This window comes from Anolis sagrei, chromosome 1, assembly GCF_037176765.1.
Source record: "Anolis sagrei isolate rAnoSag1 chromosome 1, rAnoSag1.mat, whole genome shotgun sequence".
In the NCBI taxonomy this organism is placed as follows: domain Eukaryota; kingdom Metazoa; phylum Chordata; class Lepidosauria; order Squamata; family Dactyloidae; genus Anolis; species Anolis sagrei.
Genome location: NC_090021.1, coordinates 30,761,570 through 30,781,229, shown reverse-complemented (window position 1 = coordinate 30,781,229; position 19,660 = coordinate 30,761,570). Strand labels below are relative to the sequence as shown.

At 39.3% G+C, this 19,660-nt stretch overlaps 1 protein-coding gene across 4 annotated transcripts in view; it reads left to right on the top strand.

Annotated features, from left to right (window-relative positions):
• The window catches only part of UBR2 (ubiquitin protein ligase E3 component n-recognin 2), a 67,251-nt gene extending 55,413 nt beyond the window's left edge, over positions 1-11,838 (top strand). For all 4 annotated transcript variants that reach the window (XM_060754362.2, XM_060754365.2, XM_060754363.2 and 1 more), the window contains exons 38-47: positions 853-920; positions 1,268-1,403; positions 2,650-2,737; positions 3,232-3,362; positions 5,156-5,264; positions 5,879-5,935; positions 6,309-6,386; positions 7,004-7,174; positions 7,379-7,480; positions 9,480-11,838. In XM_060754362.2, the coding sequence (XP_060610345.2) occupies positions 853-920; positions 1,268-1,403; positions 2,650-2,737; positions 3,232-3,362; positions 5,156-5,264; positions 5,879-5,935; positions 6,309-6,386; positions 7,004-7,174; positions 7,379-7,480; positions 9,480-9,621 (1,082 nt within the window). In that variant the 3' untranslated portion in view covers positions 9,622-11,838. The remainder of the gene's footprint in view (positions 1-852; positions 921-1,267; positions 1,404-2,649; positions 2,738-3,231; positions 3,363-5,155; positions 5,265-5,878; positions 5,936-6,308; positions 6,387-7,003; positions 7,175-7,378; positions 7,481-9,479) is intronic.
• Positions 11,839-19,660: the final 7,822 nt, after the last annotated feature.

Here is a 19,660-nt window from a genome sequence, read left to right as displayed (position 1 = left end):
AAAGAAATTCTGGGAGTTATGGTCTTGAAATCTGGAGGGCATCAGGCTGAGAAAGTTTAGCTGCATAAAATTGGTTTGATGTACTGAGGCTGGATATACGCTGTCATATAATGCAGTTTCAGAATGCAGATTAACTGCATTGAATTGGATTTTTGTGGCAGTGTAGACTCATATAATTCAGTTCAATGCGGTAAATCATGTTATTGTTATTTGGAAGGTCGCAATTCTAAATAAACCTACACAGTAATGTTTTCCAGGATATTTTGATGAACATTACGATGAACATTTGATACTCTATTGAACTCAGTCCAACTCACACTAAACTCTCCAGATGTTCAGAAAGGTGTATTTCCATGCTGTTATCTGGCAGCCATTCAGTTGAGCTGATAGAAACTAAACCTGGAAAGTTGCTGATGAAAAACTATGGGGTTTTGCATTTTAAACTAGCCATAGCTTTATACCAGGCATGGGCAAACTTCAGCTGGGATTTCTGGAAGTTGACATCCAGAAATACCTGGAGGGCCAAAGTTTGCCTGTGCCTTCTTCATAGTTACAGTGTCTTGCACATTTAGAGGAAGCATTGCAGGAGAGTTGAGATGCTATGAATCATAAAGGCCATTTTAGCTTTTTAGTCAAAAGTAACTAAATGTTTTTGGATTTAAAAAATTGTGAGTTTTGGTATCTCAGAGGACAGAAAATAGGCCCCCAAGGATCACATGTAGTCTACGGGCCATATTGTGTCCATCCTTTCCTAAACCGTATAGATTTAAACCCATAACCTTATAGATTTCTGAATATTTTGAGACACTAAAAATAGAACATGATTAACCCATTGTTTTTTTTTATACACAGCACTGGTGCCTAGTGAAAAAAGTGAGAATCGCACATGCATTCTTGATATTGACATGTTTCATTTACTAGTAAGTACTCAATGAATTCAAACAGTGCTCCTGTTGCATATGCTAAAGAAAGAAAATGCAATACTCTAGAAAAAAACATTTCATACATTATTTTATTGTATGGGGGGGGGGGGGGACCCTTGAAAATTACCAGTCAACAGTAAGCAGCAGTGGAAGAATGCCAATGTGTGTAAACTTATTCTTTATTGAATGAAGTAGTAGGTAACTTGTATTCAGAATGGTCCAGTTTATTGTTTTATTAAAGTTTGCTAGGAAGAATAATCTTGTGATATCTGACAATATTAATTTAAACAGGAATGCTGAACAAAAAATGTTCTTTCTCATACATCTTTTTCTCTTACCTACAGGTCTGCCTGGTGCTCTCTTTCCCTGTTGTACACTGTCAGGACTTTTCAGGAGTTAGTCTTGGTACTGGAGAGCTTCACATCTTCCATCTTGTCACTATGGCACATATTGTACAAATAATACTTACCTCATCCACAGGTAATGTATTCTGTCAGCATTATGTTGATTTTAAAATACAAGCAACTAAAGGAACAAGTTTTCTGAAGGATGTAACAGATGTTATGATCTTGAAATCTTGCATTTTTATTCCCTTTTTTGTGAAGATCACTGTTCAGGTGAAAGCCTTCTAAGGAAATGCTGTATGAATCCTTTGATTTTGCCCATGGGCCTTGTCTAAAAAGCACGATTGAGTCTGTTCACAACATGTTTCACCTTGATATTAATTTTAGTTGAGTCCAACTCTGGGGGGTGGTGCTCATCTCCATTTCTTAGCCAAAGAGCGAGCTTTGTCTGTAGACACCTCCAAGGTCATGTGGCTGGCATGACTGCATGGAGTGGCATTACCTTCCTGCAGGAGTGGTACCTATTGATCTACTCACATTTGCATGTTTTCAAACTGCTAAGTTGGCAAAAGCTGGGGCTAACAATAGGAGCTCACCTGTCCTACATATTTGAACTGCTAACATTCTGATCAGCTGTTCTGCAGCTCAGCATGTTTAACCCACTGTGCCATCGTGGCACATAGGGTAGATTGATCCAGACAGAGCCTAAGTGCACATATCTGTAGGTTGGTAGGCTAAATGTGACTCCTTTGGGAGATCTCCCAAAACTACAGACAAGTCCACTTTATAAAAGAAACATACTTTTTATGTGCAAAGTTGCCATGTTCTTTGTCCTCCCAGACATTTGTGTACTCTACTCAAAATTTGAAGCAACTTGCCAGTCTGAAGAATTCATTTTCTGGGTCTGAATTGCTTAGGGGATGGAAATGTGGTGAAATTTCCGTAGGACAGGAGTGCAGAAAGTGCAGCCTACCATTTTGTAGAGGAAATAAAGGAGAGTAAACACTTTTCATGCTCGTGAATGGTGAACAGGCTGTGGAAGGTTTTGGGGATAGGAACATTGATCCCAACTCCCAATATAGTTTCCTATCCCTGCTTAAGGATGCAAATAAAAATTGGGTGGGAATATTGGCCAACATAAGGTCCTCTAAAGAGAGCCAAGTGTCTCTGGAAGTATAATTGTGTAGTTCTTGGATCATTGTATAAGAGGTATAATTTAAATTACTATGTGAAAAAACATACAATTACTGTAGTGAAATGGTTATTGAAGCATCCATATTCCACAGTTGTAAGCTATCAAGCTGCAGATTTGTCATGTTTCATTCTTTGGTATCATATGCAGTACATCTAGGCTTAAACTTCTCTTTGTTCTGTTGTTTCAGAAGAAAATGGCATGGATCAAGAAACCCCTTCTGGTGAAGAAGAGGCAGTTCTAGCGTTACATAAATGTCTTAGCCAGTATGCAGGAAGGTAAACGATAGCTTCTAGTTTTGCCACTAAGTCCCTTGCTCCCTTTCCCTTCCCCAAGTTGAGTATCTGTAGGAACTGATCCAAAGGTAGGGTGAAAAATGAGGTTCTTCATCTGCCTTATTGGGCAACATGTGTGATCAGAGATGATAAGAGGTTGTTTATAAAGATTTATTTAAAGTGCAGTATACATGATCACCAAATGTGCCACAAACACGTAATCAGGGGAAGTAGTTCCTATAACCATTTTAAAAAAGTATTTGGGGTTTGGGAAATATAAGAGAGAGGATATTTCTCCTCAAAGTAACAAATCATCATGCCTATCTATCTTGAATACTGTGTTTCAATCTCAATTAAGGAATGAGAACACTGTTTCCTTGCCTAACGATTTGCTAATTGAATGAAATCCAAAATATACTAAGATTTGGAGCCTCTTATAAAATAAAGTGGGCCCTTTTAAGTTCCTCTTGTGAATAGCAATATGATCTTATTTTCAGTGCCTTGAGAGAAATTTCCTCTGGATGGCATCTGTGGAGAAGTATAAAAACTGGAATCATGCCTTTTCTGAGGTGCTCTGCTATGTTTTTCCACTATTTAAATGGAGTTCCTGTACCACCAGAACTGCAAGGTATTTACTAACCGCATCTGCTTGAATTCTAGATACTGTTTTATTAGAGGCAGATCTTATTTCATCCACAGACTTGCTTCTATGTATTATTTCTGTATTTACTGCATTTATATCCCGCCCTTCTCACCCCAAAGGGGACTCGGGGCGACTCACAACAAAGGCACAATTCGAAGCCATGAATTCTATTCAGTTTCATCCTGCTGGTCACTGTTTACCTTGTTTTTTCACATAGTTGTCGTGTCTAATAGCTATTTCTAAACCTTGATTATCCATTACTTTGTCAAATCCTTTACCTTTGGGAAAATAATTCCATAAATTATGTGCTATGTGAACAAGCACATTCCTTTTGCATTTTGTACCATTCAGCTTCATTGAATGACTCCAGTACCTAATGTTGTGTGTGAGGGATTGCACCAAATCATTCTCTATATGTGGCAAAAAAAGACAACCTTGATTCGGTTGTCTTCTTCTGCCATCCAGGCAACACAAGACTCATGTGTTAAATGAGCAATATTATAGGCTATTCCATCCAGTTCTGCTTTTGCCTGCACTTTGGACAGGCTTTTTCTGGTCCTAAGTAAAAGTAAATGTTTCCCCTTGGCATTAAGTCTAGTTGTATCTGACTGTTCATCTCCATTTCTAAGCCAAAGAGCCAGCGTTGTCCATAGACCCCTGCAAGGTCATGTGGCCACCATGACTGCATGGAGCACCATTGCCTTCCCTCGGAAGCAGTACCTATTGATCTACTCACATTTTGCATGTTTTTGAACTGCTAAATTGACAGAAACTGGGCCTAACAGTGGGAATTCACTGCGCTCCCTAGATTTGAACTACCAACCTTTCAGTCCTCTATTCAACAGCTCAGTGGTTTAACTCGCTGTGCCACCAGGGGCTTGGTTCTCTCTAGCTTTAGTGTTTTCTTTTTACATTTTCTTTAACTTCCCCATTCAATCATTCATTCTCTCTGGATCCTTATTAATTGCCAAAAGTGGACCCAGTGTTTCACAGTCTACTTCACTTCCTTTTTCTGCTCTCAGGCTAGTTACTCTTCAGAAAAAACTTGACCTGAGCTTCATGTTAGGTGAGAGCTAGATGATAGCCTGATTTTATTAGGAGAGAGCCCAATGTTGGGAGAGAAAGATTTACATACACCAAGCCAAATTCTTTGAGAACTCAAGGCTCTTTCGTATTTCCTTCCTGCCCTCCTTCTTAAGATGAAAGGTGTCTCCAGCCTCCTTAGCCAAAGGTTAAGTGCTTGTGTTTTTACTCTGAGTCTTTCAACAACCACCCCACTTCATTTCATCAGATAGCTTCCCCAACCCCCACAGCTGTTTTCTACATATTGAGCCTGGTTTGTCACAGGGCAGCTAGGTCCTCTCTTTCTACCTTCACCAAATTACATGTTGGACAAATTTGTTACCTGATTTTCTCCAGCTTGGATATATCCTAAGTATGTCTCCTTCACGTCATACAGAGTGCATCACACAAAGGTCCATTCATGTATATGAAAGAAGCTGACATTCAAGTTATTGTCTGGCTTGTGTTGATGTCAACTTCAATTATTCTCCTTGGTCCTTTCCTTTTTGCACATCTGTGATCAGAAAGGGTGGGGGGAGTATTGTTCTGGGAACCACAGTTTATGCCTATGCTGTTTACCATTTGACAAAGACAAACAGGAGATAATCAGGATGAAAATTTCTCCTTTACAAATCCTGTGCGTAGATTCCAAAAAAATATATGCTCATATGTGAAATACACAATAATCATAATATTAATGTGTTTTAACTTCACAGTCAGTGGAGCAAACGAGTTTGAGCTCTTATGTGGCTATCTCTCCTTGCCAAACAACCTCACTTGCCTTTTTCAAGAGAACAGCAAAACTGCAAATACTTTAGTAGAAAGGTAGGTGTAATGTTTAATGTTAATATATCAAATTTATGGTACATAAAAACCAATCTTGATGAGTTGAGTGGGTGGGATGTCCAGAAAAGTAGAGAATGAACAAACTATCAGTCAATGCATTTGTGGTAACAAAGCTAATGGTTAAACATTATGAACCACTGAACTGACAGTGTGTTGTTGTGTGCCTTCAAGTCATTTTTGACCTATAGTGATTTCAAAGTGGGCCTGTCACAGTTTTTTCTTAGCAAGATTTGTTCATAAGAGGTTTGCTATTGCCTTTCTCTGAAGCTGAATGTGACTCATCCAAGGTTAATCAGTTGGTTTCATGCTTGACCAGGGATTTGAACACTGGTCGCCAGAGTTGTAGTTCAGTGCTCAAACGGCTACATACCATATAGTGGGCTACAGTTGTTTCCCTCAGCAATTCACTTTCCGTGATGCTGTATCAGATGTTGCAGACTGACCTGAGGACACTTCCACATGGCAGTTGGGATTAGCATCATTCATAGTTGCAGTATGAACAGAAACTCTGGAATCAAGCCACTGAACCACATTTTTTGGGTTAATTACTGAAGAGATATAACTTAATGCTTTTCTTTTCCCTCCTGTTGCAGCTGGTGTAATAATGATGAAGTTAAAAGGTACTTGCAGGGTCAGAGACAAGCCATAAGGTGAGTGTTTCTCAGCTGCTGATGTTTGTGATTTCCATTGAATAACTGGTGAATATAATATATAATTAAAGCTAGGTAAACATAGGTTTGGATGGCAGTTGTATGGGACACCATCGGAAGCTCTATGTGAAAGAAGAATATATATGACAACCATTTTTTTCTGCTGATTAATACATTTAGATTAGCTCTGGAAATTGCAAATATTTTATGAAATGTACACCCAAGACTTTCAGTTTGTTTTACTGAGCTTATAGATGATTATATTGTGCTGTAGTAAAGTTTTTGATGTTAAAAATATTAACATTACAGCTAACCATTTGATTTAATATTACAAATTAAGCTATTTATCAAGTGCAACTTTGTTTCATTGTAGCTATCCACGGGAATCAAACAAATTCATAGACCTTCCTGATGATTACAGCTGCCTCATCAACCAAGCATCTAACTTTTCGTAAGTTGTCTTACACAATTCACTATGCCTCCTTTTACTTTACTGCAGTGGTTCTCAGTCTGTGGGTCCCCAGATGTTTTGGCCTTCAACTCCCAGAAATCCTAACAGCTGGTAAACTGGCTGGGATTTCTGGGAGTTGTAGGTCAAAACACCTGGGGATCCACAGGTTGAGAACCACTGTTTTACTGCCTTAATTCTAAAACTGGCTTACAGCACTGTGATAGCCTACAAACGTTGTAAATTTTGCAGTTTGGGTTGCAAAACTTAGACCTACATGAGGGATCTTGGAAAGGGGCTACCAGAGTAGATAATGTTGTGTTACCTCCTTCAGGATAAAGCATCTACATACGTTGGAAGTGTTGGAACTATATTTACTTCAATTTCCCAGCCAGCATGAGAGATTCTGCCAACTGAAGTCCCAAAATAACTTTTCCAGGCTCTTCATCATAAACTCACAGAGTTGAAAATATTCCACATTTCTGCATCTTTAGATCCCATGTTGTAACTGAAAATTGTGTTCTATACTATTGGCTCCAGTTACGGTGAAATGTCATCTTTAATGTCACACAATAGTGAATATTTCAAAGCAGTGACCAGGTTTTCTGTTTTTTTCAAAGGTGTCCGAAGTCAGGTGGTGATAAAAGCAGAGCGCCTACCTTATGCCTGGTTTGTGGGACAATGTTGTGCTCTCAGAGTTATTGCTGCCAAACAGAGCTGGAAGGAGAAGATGTAGGGGCATGTACTGCACACACATATACCTGTGGGTCTGGAGTGGGGATTTTCCTGAGGTGAGTATGGGAGCGCTTAATAAGATAGCAATCTTTTTAGAAGAAATTACACTATTTCTTAGGGTGATCTTCACTCTGCTTTATTCTCTTCTATAATATCCCATTCACAAGGAGACAGACTATGTTGTTGTGAAGCAAATGTAATCCCTTTTTCCAGATGCTACAAAATAATTAAAATACTTGTTGTCTTGTGACCTTTTACAGAGTTCGTGAATGTCAAGTGCTCTTCCTAGCTGGGAAAACAAAGGGCTGTTTCTATGCTCCTCCTTACCTTGATGACTATGGAGAAACAGATCAGGGACTCAGGTACTTTGTCAATACTCAGTTTTTGATTGTGGCCAAGATGCAGTAAACTGTTTTGTCTTATTAGCCATTTAGGTTGATTATTGTTGTCATGGCCCCTGCATAAGAAATGCATATTGTACATGCTTGTGTATACAAGTCAACCTCATGTATAAGTCAAGAGCACGTTTTGGAGCTGAAAGTATGGATTTTGCTGTGACTTGTCAGTGGTTTATTACATCGGCCCCATTTTTTTGGGATCAATTTTTTAACTAAAATTTCTGGACTTATACATGAGTATATACAGTTTACAAAGTTTACACCAAATGTAGGTGACTGGAGGAAGCTATATAAACCTTTTACAAAAACTTAAATAACAATCAGTGCATTTAGATTAATTAAGTCCTATTTTGGTACTACAGAACTGAGTTGCTTCATTGCTGTTATCATTGTGTGGGAGCATCACAAAAACTCTTAAGTTGTCAAATCTAGTATTTAATTTTATTGGACTTCACTGGAAACATTTACCTTATGTATGGTACCTTCTGAATGTAAGCTTTAAACCGTGCAGGTCTTCTTGTGTTTGATGTGTCCTTTCAGGGTTAGAATCTAGAGGGCAGCAGTCTTCACTGAGCAACGGAATTGAAATGAGGAAGGAAGTACAAGCAGTCATTAAGTTACAAACAAAATAGGTTCTTTTCCTGTCTGTGCCCCTGTTCAGAATATTTGACCTCACATTCTGTCCCTTGTGGCAATTTGATTTTGAAAAATTCAGCTTATTGTGGAAACAAGGTTTGGTGATAAAGCTTCAGTGGAGACACCTTTTCACTATGAGAACTTTCAGGCATGAATTTCCCTTCCTAAGGGTAGATTTCTCTCACAACTTGTTGTCTCCGCACCGTTCTTAACTGTGTGTCATTTGTAAGTTGTTTGTTTGTAACTCAGGGACTTCCTGTAGCCATTTCTGCTTGTTGCATCTTAGATTGTGATTTTATTTATTTATTTATTATTTAAAGCATTTATATTTCGCTCTTCTCACCCCGAGGGTTTTTCATATTTTGAAAAACATTCAATGCTTGAACATAAAATAACTGATTTTAGTGTTTATGTATATTTATAGTTTATCTCCACTTTAAATCAATTATTTAAAACCATCTCAGATCAGTCATATTGAATCTGATTAGCAGGGTAAAGTTTCCTATTGTTGCCTTATTGCACTGTCCCAAAGGCTTGGTACCACAGCCAAAGCTTGAAGGACAGGAGGGAAGGAGCTGATCTAATCTCACCAGAGAGGAAGTTCCATAGCTGAGGGGCAATCACTGAGGAGGCCCTCTCTCTCGTCCCGCTAATTGTGCCTGTGACGGTGGTGGGCCCGAGAGCAGGGCCTCACTGGAAGGTCTTGATCTCTGCGGAAGTTCATAGAGGGAGATGTATACTATACTATATGTATAGTAAATGTTCGCAGTGGGCTGCAGCTTCTGTGATTCTTCACAGCAGCCTTCGTGTGCTAGAGCTGATGTGATGTCCAGTTCAAAAACATCTGGAGGGCCACTTGGTACGACATCTGGTTACAACAGCCTTGTAAAGGTGCCCAGTACAGCAGATGGTGCATAACAACAGGGAATAGTGGATTGCCTAATAAAGTATTGGATTAATTGGTATGATGTAAAAGGTGCATTTTGAAATGAGGGTTCCTAGCTCACAGCTTGTGTTTTTTAGCCTCTGGGCAGCAACATTGCTTTAAGCCAGTGGTTCTCAACCTGTGAGTCCCCAGATGTTTTGGCCTTCAACTCCCAGAAATCCTAACAGCTGGTAAACTGGCTGGGATTTCTGGGAGTTGTAGGCCAAAACACCTGGGGACCCACAGGTTGAGAACTACTTCTTTAAGCATATACATCTGTGGTCTACAAGTGATTTCAGCTACTTACGTTGTACACGGATGGAAAAATGTTAACATTTGCAATTCCAGGGTTTGGTTTTCATGTGCTTAATTCATTGTTATGTTATTGGCTTTTCTCCCCAGGCGAGGGAATCCTTTGCATCTGTGCAGGGAGCGGTTTAAAAAGATTCAGAAACTTTGGCAACAGCACAGCATCACAGAGGAAATAGGACATGCACAAGAAGCAAACCAAACTTTAGTAGGCATTGACTGGCAACATTTATAACTTATTTTCTGAAGACTGGAACTTAACTATCATTCTTTTGTAATCCAGCAAAATTCGTCAAACAAGTGGAGGTTTAGAAGACAAAGGACTGAAATAAGAAAGAGACGGTTCTAGATTGTTCATTAACTCTTTTCCATGTTTGTTTTGTACATTTCCTGGTTATCATAACCATATGAACTTTTCTGTGTAGCGGGTTTTATCAGTAATATTTGCACTGTGCTTCCTTCATACAAAACCTGTTGATTTCTAACATTTAACGCTGGTTAATTTACATTTCTGATCTAAAAGTGGCAATTCCTTGACATTGGGCTGAAATCTTTTTGGGTGACTAAGAGAAGAGGAAAATCTCTGCTGAAGTGGCGACTAAACCAAGCACAATGACGGAGCAGCATATTTGCTCTTTTGTAGTAAATCTGAGCCATTTTGCATTTTAGTGCTGAAAAATTGTTCTGTCTTTGGAATGGAACTTAATTAAAAGTTGCAAAAAAATGTAGCAAGGGATTCCGCTGTGCGAGTGCATAAGAAGACATTGTAATTAAAATGATTTTGTAACCTGCAGCCTCGAAGGGCTTTTTTGCCTTTGTATTTTTTCTTGCTATGAAAGAACACTTAATAAGAAGAATTAACAAAGATCTTTTTGAAGTTTTGCAATCTTTAGAAGTACTGTGTGGATTTGTGCTAATGACATAGTGGGCAAAAAAGCTTTGAGAAATTTCCATGATGTGATTGGTAGCCTTCAGTGTCTAAAAGTTTGGTTTGTAAAATTGTAGAACGAGAAGTTAAGAAAATAACACCACCCCATCAATGGAATAATTGGAACTTTGCTTTGATGTCAATTTAAAGAGGCAGAGAATGGATGATTTTTTAAAAATGCTAATCAACTTCCAACTTTCAGAATTCACTTGGCTTTTTGCACTTCTTGGGTAAAGCAAAAAAACAAAAACAAAACAAAAAACAACCCACAACAACATATTCATCGCTCCCACTCCATTTTCCAGTTACATTTTTTTAAACTTCTAATTTCTTTCCTTTACATCACCAACTACATAAATTTGCACTCAGCTGGTGGTTTATAAAGATGTTTGTCTATAGTATATTTTATAACTGCACAGATTTTGCACATGGGTGCCTGTGGGCAGTGAAATTTTTAAATATATACATTGGGCCTCCAAGAAAACAATATAAAAATGCATGCTGTACATTATAAGGGAGTTCTCTTTCTCTCTGTCTGCTTCCAAATATCATCCTTTTCTTTTGAATTATGACTCCTTTTCTTAATAATACCGATCTATAAACTTAGCTGGTTCAGATAAACCTTGTTTTAGCAATTCTCCACCAGCACAGAGAAGCCATCACTTTAACATCCAGTATACTTGCAATTTCTGTAAGTTTTTAAAAAAACCAATTTAATGCATTAGCTAGTGTTGCCAGTGTTTTCTACAGGCTCAGAATAGCTGCTGTTAATATACATAAGATACAAAACTTAGACCAGCCTAGCTCCGTTTTCTTAGGGCAACTTTTGGCAAGGTACACTTGTCAATCTGATCAGTCTTCCTACATGTGCTAGTAGTTCTTGAGCCTCTCCTTTGCTACGATTGTTATGTAACTAGCAAGAAAACACTCAGCCTTCATTTTCCCTTATTTGGTTAGGGTGTAGATAAGACAATTTGCTATGCATGATACACTTAATGTACTAGTTCACCTCAAACACTCTTTCTTTGAGGTTTGAGGAACTTGCTTTATGAGATGTAGTAATGATACATTAGACTCTGTTTTCTTCCCTCCTCATGGTGCAGAGATATTACAAAAATGCAAAATAGAATCTGCTATCATTTAACTAAAAGATTTTTGTGCATAGTATACATCGAAAGATTAAGGTTATCCCCACCCTGCGCCCCTCAGGAACTGTAGTCCAAAATAAAAGTCAGGTGGGTAGATGGAATTATGACCGCAAGGCATAGGAAAGTATATAATTTAGCTTGGTTTTCTGTAAGGTTGATCTTTCTTCAACAACCCATTTTCTTCTGACTTTTTTCTTCTTTTGCATGTATTTATGTTCATTGTAGAAATGTTTATATAATGAGCTTTCAGTATCAGGAAATTCGTACCTGTAACGAATTGGCTATAACTTTCATATCTGTGGACAACTTGTAAAAATTCAAATGTATCATATGTATAAAAAGTATAAGAATAAATGCTTTAGATGTTGACATTCAATTGATGGTTGGATTGCTCATTTTTTAAATATTCTGCTGAATGCCTGAACTTTTTTGAGGGTGGAGCGTGATTGTGTGAGAGACGTTATCTGCAGCTTCTCCATTTTTCATCCTCAGTATTTTGAGATTTTAATCACCATCAGTCACTTCAAGCTTCTAATTCAATCTGGACCCAAGCATAATAGATACTGTTATGAAGCATATAAATATTGACAAATCAGATACGCAGAGAAACAGTATGTATGTAGTTATAAACTTAAATTACTAACTTCACATAATTAAGAGTTACTATTACTTAAAATGCTTGTTTGTTCAACATTATGATGTGGACAAATTGTTTCCATAGAGGAGGCCAGCCTCCTGTCTCTCTGGAACTATATCCATCCTGGCTAATTAAATCTGTCAAAGGAAGACTGACCAGTTGGGTGATGGAGACTGTAAATGCTTCTTTCAATGAGGGCTATGTTCCAACCGCTCTAAGAGAACAATTGTAATAGCTTAATTGAAGAAATGTTCCTTGGAATCCATTTCTGCAGGTACCTATGGGCCAGTATCGATTAGGTAAATTCTTTTAAGTAAATTCTTAGAGTGAGTGGTGGCAACATCACTTCAGGCTTTTGAGAATGAAATGGATTGCAAGATCCAAACCTATCTGGGTTCAGGCCTAGTTATGAAACAGAAGCAGCCTGGATGGTTAACCTGTACTAGAAATTGGGCTAGGAGAGTATTTTTCCCTTGGTTCTGCATCCTTCAGTGGCATTTGATACTACTGATTCCTGTATCTTTCTAGGTCAGTTGGGTGATATGGGACTTTGGGTATGGATTTGGGTATGAAGTTAAGCGGAGTAATCATTAGTAGATGGCTAGCTATACAGCCACCAGACGGGCAATAGCTAATCAGAGTGTAAGTATACTGTTTTAATCTTTATTAATGTTTATGTTTAATTGTTATATTTGTTATTCTGTATTATATGATGTGGCATTGAATTATTGCCAATTGTAAGCTGCCCTGAGTCCCCCCAGGGGTTGAGAAGGGCAGGGTAGAAATGTTCGAAATAATAATAATAATAATAATAATAATAATAATGGATTTGCAGCGCTTCCAATCTTTCTTGGTGAATGTTTACAGAATGTGCTACTTTGGGCAATTATCCTTTCAGATTCTACAGTAGTTGATAGCATCTCCTATTCAATTTTTTAGTTGGGTGTCATCAATATACTGATGATACGCAGCTCTATCCTTCCTTTAGAGCTGATGCAAGGAGGCTGTGAAAGTCCTGGATTCTCTGAATGCAGTGAAGTACTGGACAAGGGTGAATAAACTTAAGTATCAATCCAGAAAAGAGAGAAGTGTTATTGGTCAGTAGGAAAACCAAACTAACAGTAATATCACAACCTGTTGGTATCAAAGCCTGATGGAGTTGCACCACCTCTGAAAGATGAGATTCATGGTTGCCTTGGGTCTCTATTTAGAGAGCTAAAGCGGGATGATGATGATGATGATGATGATGATGATAGCCTGGAAATGTTCCTAGACTCAGTGTAGCTCCTGGAAAGCCCAGTTGCTGTGATAAGCAAGAGCTCTTTGCCTAGATTTGGCTGGCGCGCCAGGTATCCTGTTTTCTGGAGAAGATAGATCTGACAACAGTGGTTCATGCCTTTGTTACTTCCTGATTGTTGTTTATACATTTACCTGCTTCCAACTCTTTGTGACGTCATGGACCAGCCCACTCCAGAGCTTTCTGTCGGCTGTCACCACCCCCAGCTCCTTCAAAGTCAAGTCAGTCACTTCAACGATAACATCCATCCATCTTGCCCCTGGTCAGCCCCTCTTCCTTTTTCCTTCCATTTTCCCCAGCATCATGATCTTCTCCAATGTATTCTGTCTTCTCATTATGTGGCCAAAGAACTTCATCATTCCTTTTAATATCTTTCTCTCCAGTGAGCAGTCAGGCTTTATTTCCTGGAGTATTGATTGCTTTGATATTCTCATGTTCCAAGACACTCTCAGAATTTTCCTCCAACACCATAGTTCAAAAGCATCTATCTTCCTTCGCTCAACCTTCCTTATGATCCAGCTCTCGCATCAGTAGGTTACTACAGGCAATACCACTGCTTTAACAATGTGGACCTTCATTGCCAGCGTGGTGTCTCTACTCTTCACTATTTTATCGAGATTGGTCGTTGCTCTCCTTCCTAGAAGTAAATGTCTTCTGATTTTTTGGCTGCAGTCTGTGTCTGTAGTAATTTTCACACCTAGAAATACAAAATCTATCACTGCCTCCATGTTGTCTCCCTCGATTTGCCAGTTATCTATCAATCTGGTTGCCACAATCCTGGTTTTTTAAAATGTTTAACTGCAACCCAGCTTTTGCACTTTTTTCTTTCACCTAGGTTAAAAGGCTCCTCAGTTCCTCCTTGGTTTCAGCCATCAAAGTCATGTCATCTGCATATCTAAGGTTGTTAACGTTTCTTCCAGCAATTTTAACTCCAGCCTTGGATTCATCAAGCCCCGCACATCACATGATGTGTTCTGCATACAAGTTGAATAGGTAGGGTGAGAGTATACAACTCTGCTGTACTCCTTTCCCAGTCTTTAACCAGTCTGTTGTTCAGTGGTCTCTTCTTGGTCATTATATCGATTCCTCAGGAGAGAGACAAGGTGACCTGGTATCCCCATCCTGCCAAGAACTTGCAGCAATTTATTATGATCCACCCAATCAAAGACTTTAGAATAGTCAATGAAACAAATAGATGTTATTCTGAAACTCCCTACCTTACTCCATTATCCAGTGGATATTGGCAATTTGGTCTCTCATTCCTCTGCCTTTTCCAAACCCAACTTGTACATTTGGCAGCTCTTGCTCCATGTATTGCTGGAGTCTACCTTGCAGGATCTTGAGCATTACCTTACTGGCATGAGAAATAAGTGCCACTGTATGAAAGTTTGAGCATTTTTCCAATCTGATGGCCATTCTTGTGTTTTCCATATTTGCTGGCATATGGCATGCATCACCTTGACAGCATCATATTTCAAGATTTTAAACAGTTCAGCTGGGATCCTGCTGCCTTGCAAGTAGCTTCTTAAAGCCCATTCAACCTCACTCCTCAGGATGTCTGGTTTTAATTCCATCACCACACCATCAAAGCTATCCTCCATATTATTATCCTTCCTATACAGATCTTCTGTATATTTTCACCATCTTCTCTTGATCTCTTCAGCGTCTGTTGGGCATATCTCCCCCAATTACTGTTTCCTTTTGCTTTCCTTCTTTCTTGGGCTGCTTCCAGTGTCCCAGCAGACAACCAGCTTGCGTTCTTGGTTTTCTTTTTTCTTTGGGACATACTTTGTTGCCCCCTCCTGAACAATGTTGCAAACTTCTGTCCATAGTTCTTCTGGGACTGTATTTATTAAATCTAGTCCCTTAAAGCTATTCTTCACCACCACTGTATATTCCCTAGGAATGTTAGTGAGATCATATCTAACTGGTATCTGTGTCTTCCGTATTCTCTTTAGTCTGATTCTACATTGTGCAATAAGAAGTTTTTGATCTGAACTACAGTCAGCTCCAGGTCTTGTTTTCACTGAATGGATGTCTGCCACCTTTGGCTGCAAAGGATGTAGTCAATCTGATTTTGGTGATTCGATTATTGTAATGTGTTGCATATGAAGCTGCCCATGAAAGCATTCAGAAGTTGTAGTGCATAATGGAGGAACCAGAATGTTGCCAGGAATGAATATTAGAGATCATTTAGCACTGGTCGTGCAAGAACCAATTTGCTTCCAATTTGCTTCTGAGCTCAATTCAAGCGGCTGGTTTTGACCTTGTTGATGTTATTGTGTACCTTCAAGTAGTCTCAGCACACCCCAAGGCAACCCTATCATGGGGTTTTCTGTGGGTGAGAGTGTATGACCTGCCCAAGGTAAACCAGTGGGTTTACATAGCCAGGTGGAGAATTGAATCCTGGTCTCCAGAGCCATGGTCCGATGTTCAAGCCACTACCATACTAAATCTCTTATAAAGCTGTGAACGGCTTAAATCCAGGATATCTGAAAAACTCCATTTTCCTATATGAGCCAGGTAGAATTTTGAGATCCTCAGTGAATGGATGGGTAACCAAAATGGTGGATAAGTGGGTTGGATTCTATTGCAATGTCATCTTAGAGACTCCGATTTTCGACAGAGCTGTTTCATATATACATTTGAAAGTTACAAGCAGTGTCCACATATGTGAACCAACTTATTGGATTATATTCAAACTTGAGTTGCATTTGACTTCCCCCTTTAATGGCTGAGAAGAATTTGTGATGACTTTGTTCCCACTGAACCTGATGCAATGTATGCTCTACCGAATAACTTGGAATGTAATCAATAGAATGCATGCCAGACCCCCACTTTTCTACCCCACTTTTCTATCTGTCAAAGTAGTAACAGGAAATTATAATGCAAAAGCTGGTCAGGTACTATTTTCTCTGGGGTTGAAAATAGATTTAATTTCCTCACTTGTTGCCTTGGTAGCTCCAGTCTAACTGGCCAAGGCATTTATCTCCCAGTAGGGTGCTGTTAGCATGTGATGTTCTATTTCTCTGGCCTTATCTCTTAATCAATTAACCTCTAATGCTCTTCTTTTAAAGAGCATTTTTAAAATCTCATGTGATCTTCTGAGGTCAGTGTCGGCCTTCATATGAGGAAAGTTAGCAATAAACTTCACTACATTTTAGTGTTTATGGAACTCCTTTACAAAATTCTGTTTCGTTGCTGTAAATTCTTCCACTTGCCAGTTCAATGGAGGTTATTCATAACATGCAGGGCCTGAAATAGCCTTTCCCTGCTAAGCAGTATATACACAGGGAAGCAATCATTGTCCGGTATTAGGTGTCCAGGATAGAGCAATGCATGAAGGTTAATCTCATAAATTGTATTAAGGTTACTTAGGAATAATTAGCTTTGAGGCAGCTGCTTCATATGTTTCATTTTGTTCTTTGTAGGAATAAGGGAGTTTTTACTTGTTTGTAATACATTCAATTTCTCTAAATTTAAGCAGAGAAACAACATGTTGCTATCACTGCAGAATGTCTGGTAAATTCAGTGGTGCCCATTGGCATGCACAGAAGACACAGCAACCAACCAGGAGATGCGTGGCTTCAAGCCAGCGACCGTTATGTAAACAAGGAAAGCTGCATAAAGCTTACATTTGAGCACATGCTATTAAAAGAACCCTGTTGCTTGAGGGGTGCCCCTACAAAACTGTTCCATACTTAGCAGTGCTATCGTACTGGCTGATTATGGATGTGAGGTGCCAGTTTTTAAGAGCCCAAAGGTGGATATGTGTCTAAAGCATTGGCTTGAAGCAGCTTTTATACAAACACTTGGAATGTGCATCCACCACCATGAGAAAGCTTGGCACAAAAACAAGGGCTCAGCCTTTGGTGGAATAGAAATTACATCTCTGAAGTTTTGGGCATTCTGTTCCATTTCAGCTTCATCAGCAGCCTGCAGCTCATTTGACTGCAAAGCAAAAGTTTTATTAGTGTAAGAATTAATTACATTTGTTTCCTTATTCCCTGCTTTCCTCTCTAAACCAAGACCCAAAGCAGCTAATTGAGACCAAAAGTTGTAGGTTTCTGAATACCATGGCTAAGATCCTGAAATGTAGCTATGATACCTCTTGATGCTACCCTTCAAAAGCCTACCTACCATTGAAACCTTACTGCCTTCACTACCACCTCAATTTCTGAGGTGTTGGAAAGCAGAACGGTGAATAATGATGTGTCCCCACCTCCCCTGATTGTGTGGCACACTGCAGAAAGCTCTATTGTAGTAGTCTTGTGTCAGGACGTTACCAGGACCATTAATTGGCCATAAGACATAATTATTTCAGGGATGACTTGAAATAAGTACAATATCTTCAGTTAGGTTTACAACATCATGATTATTGAACAGGCTGCCAGCCTATCTTTAGGGCAGCTAACTCTGAGAGGTGAACTATACCGACACTCTTTGGTGTAGGTTACCTGAACAGGACTCAACACAAGGTTTGTCCATCTGTTTATAGCCCAGGTAGTGAATACTGATCCATCGCTTAGCATCATATCACATGTGTTAAGGAAATCCCTCTAAATGTAGGGAAGAGCAACCTTAACTAGAAAGCCCGTTCATTAATCTCCTAAACTCTTTAGGACCTAAAGGGACAGCAAGTGAATAGTTGCAAGAATATCTGCCCTACCTTTCCACAGATAACTTAAAATGTTTAGCAAAAGGCAGAAGAAGGGAAGGGTACCCCCTATTAGCTTATTAAGAGTGCTAACAGCCTGTAGCAGAGGTCCCCAAACAAATGTGGCCCTCCAAAGTCAATTACCCACACCTGCCCTAAAACTTAGACTGAGTGTCACCCTAAGTCTGAAATTACTTGAAGGCACCCAACAACAATCTGAATTACCTTAACAATCCCATCAGTCAAAAGCAAGGTCACACTTTCCATTGAAATACTGGTAAGTTTATTTTGGTTAAATTTGTTCTTCATTTAAAATATTGTATTGTTCTTTCATGTTTCTTGCACTACAACTAGGATACGTGCAGTATGCATAGGAACTGGTTCATTTTTTTCAAACTATAGTCCAGCCCCCAGCAGTCTGAGGGACCATTAACTGGCCCTCGGTTTAAAAAGTTTGAGGACCCTTAGCCTGAAGTGTTTACTATTTTATCTTATTTTGCCTTTTCTGCATTTTTAGGCAGGGACCAAAATGAACTTCTGCTGGCCTTCATATGTCTTGCATTTTCCATGTGCCCCAAATATTAACTCTTAAGAGCTTGGAAGTCCATTGTTGCCGGTTGCTGGTCAGTGCAAAGTGCAGCGAGAAGAGAAACGGGAGGAATGTGTCACCAGTGGAGCATTCAGTTTCACCCTTTGTGTTCCAACCTTTACACTCCAAACCTCAATGAGTGCCTTGGCAGAAGAATAGTATATATGTACAATAAATAAATGTTAATGCCACAACATGTTGGCATGACAGAACTACCTTCACCTTTCCACAAACTCATCTTTCTCCATTGCCATGGCCATGTAATAGAGATGATGGTTGAAGTGCATCTAGTTATGTGACTGTACCCAGACATACAAAAATAATGTTGTCTTCTGAGACCTTTGAAAAACTCCTGGAAGGTCCAAGGAGAGATGCCTTCATGGTTGTGCATCTAACTGTGGCCTCAGAGTCAGATGCTTCCCAGATGTTCCCTGCTCCTCAGAGGCCACTTGGGGGGTTGTCACTTTTGGTGACTGAGAGAGGAAGACAATCTCATTCTCCACAGTGATTTAAAAAGATGTGTAGACAAAAGCTGGATTTGCGCCTGCACAGATCAGGATGCCAGTCTATGTTCCTATATCTTGTTTTCCTTGTATCCCCCAACTTACGGGCTCCCAAGCAGGGGCTAGGTAACCCAGACATGCTTAGCAGTGGCCGCATCAGACATCTGTATGCATTTACCACTAGCCAGCCTTTCCAATTTCTTCAGCTGCTGCATTTCAACTGTGTTGTTAAAAAGTAGTTTTCCAGTGGAACTTAAATCCAGAGGTTGAAAAAAAAATTGGGTACAGCTGTCAGCTATGAATTCTTCCAGTCAAAAAACAATTGTCAAAGCTTTTATGGCTGGGATCGAAGGGTTGTTGTAGGTTTTTTGGGCTATATGGCCATGTTCCAGAAGCATTCTCTCCTGACGTTTCATCTGCATCTATGGCAGGCATCCTCAGAGGTTGTGAGGACCTGCCATAGATGGATGCCTACCATAGATGCAAGTGAAACATTAGGAGATAATGCTTCTGAA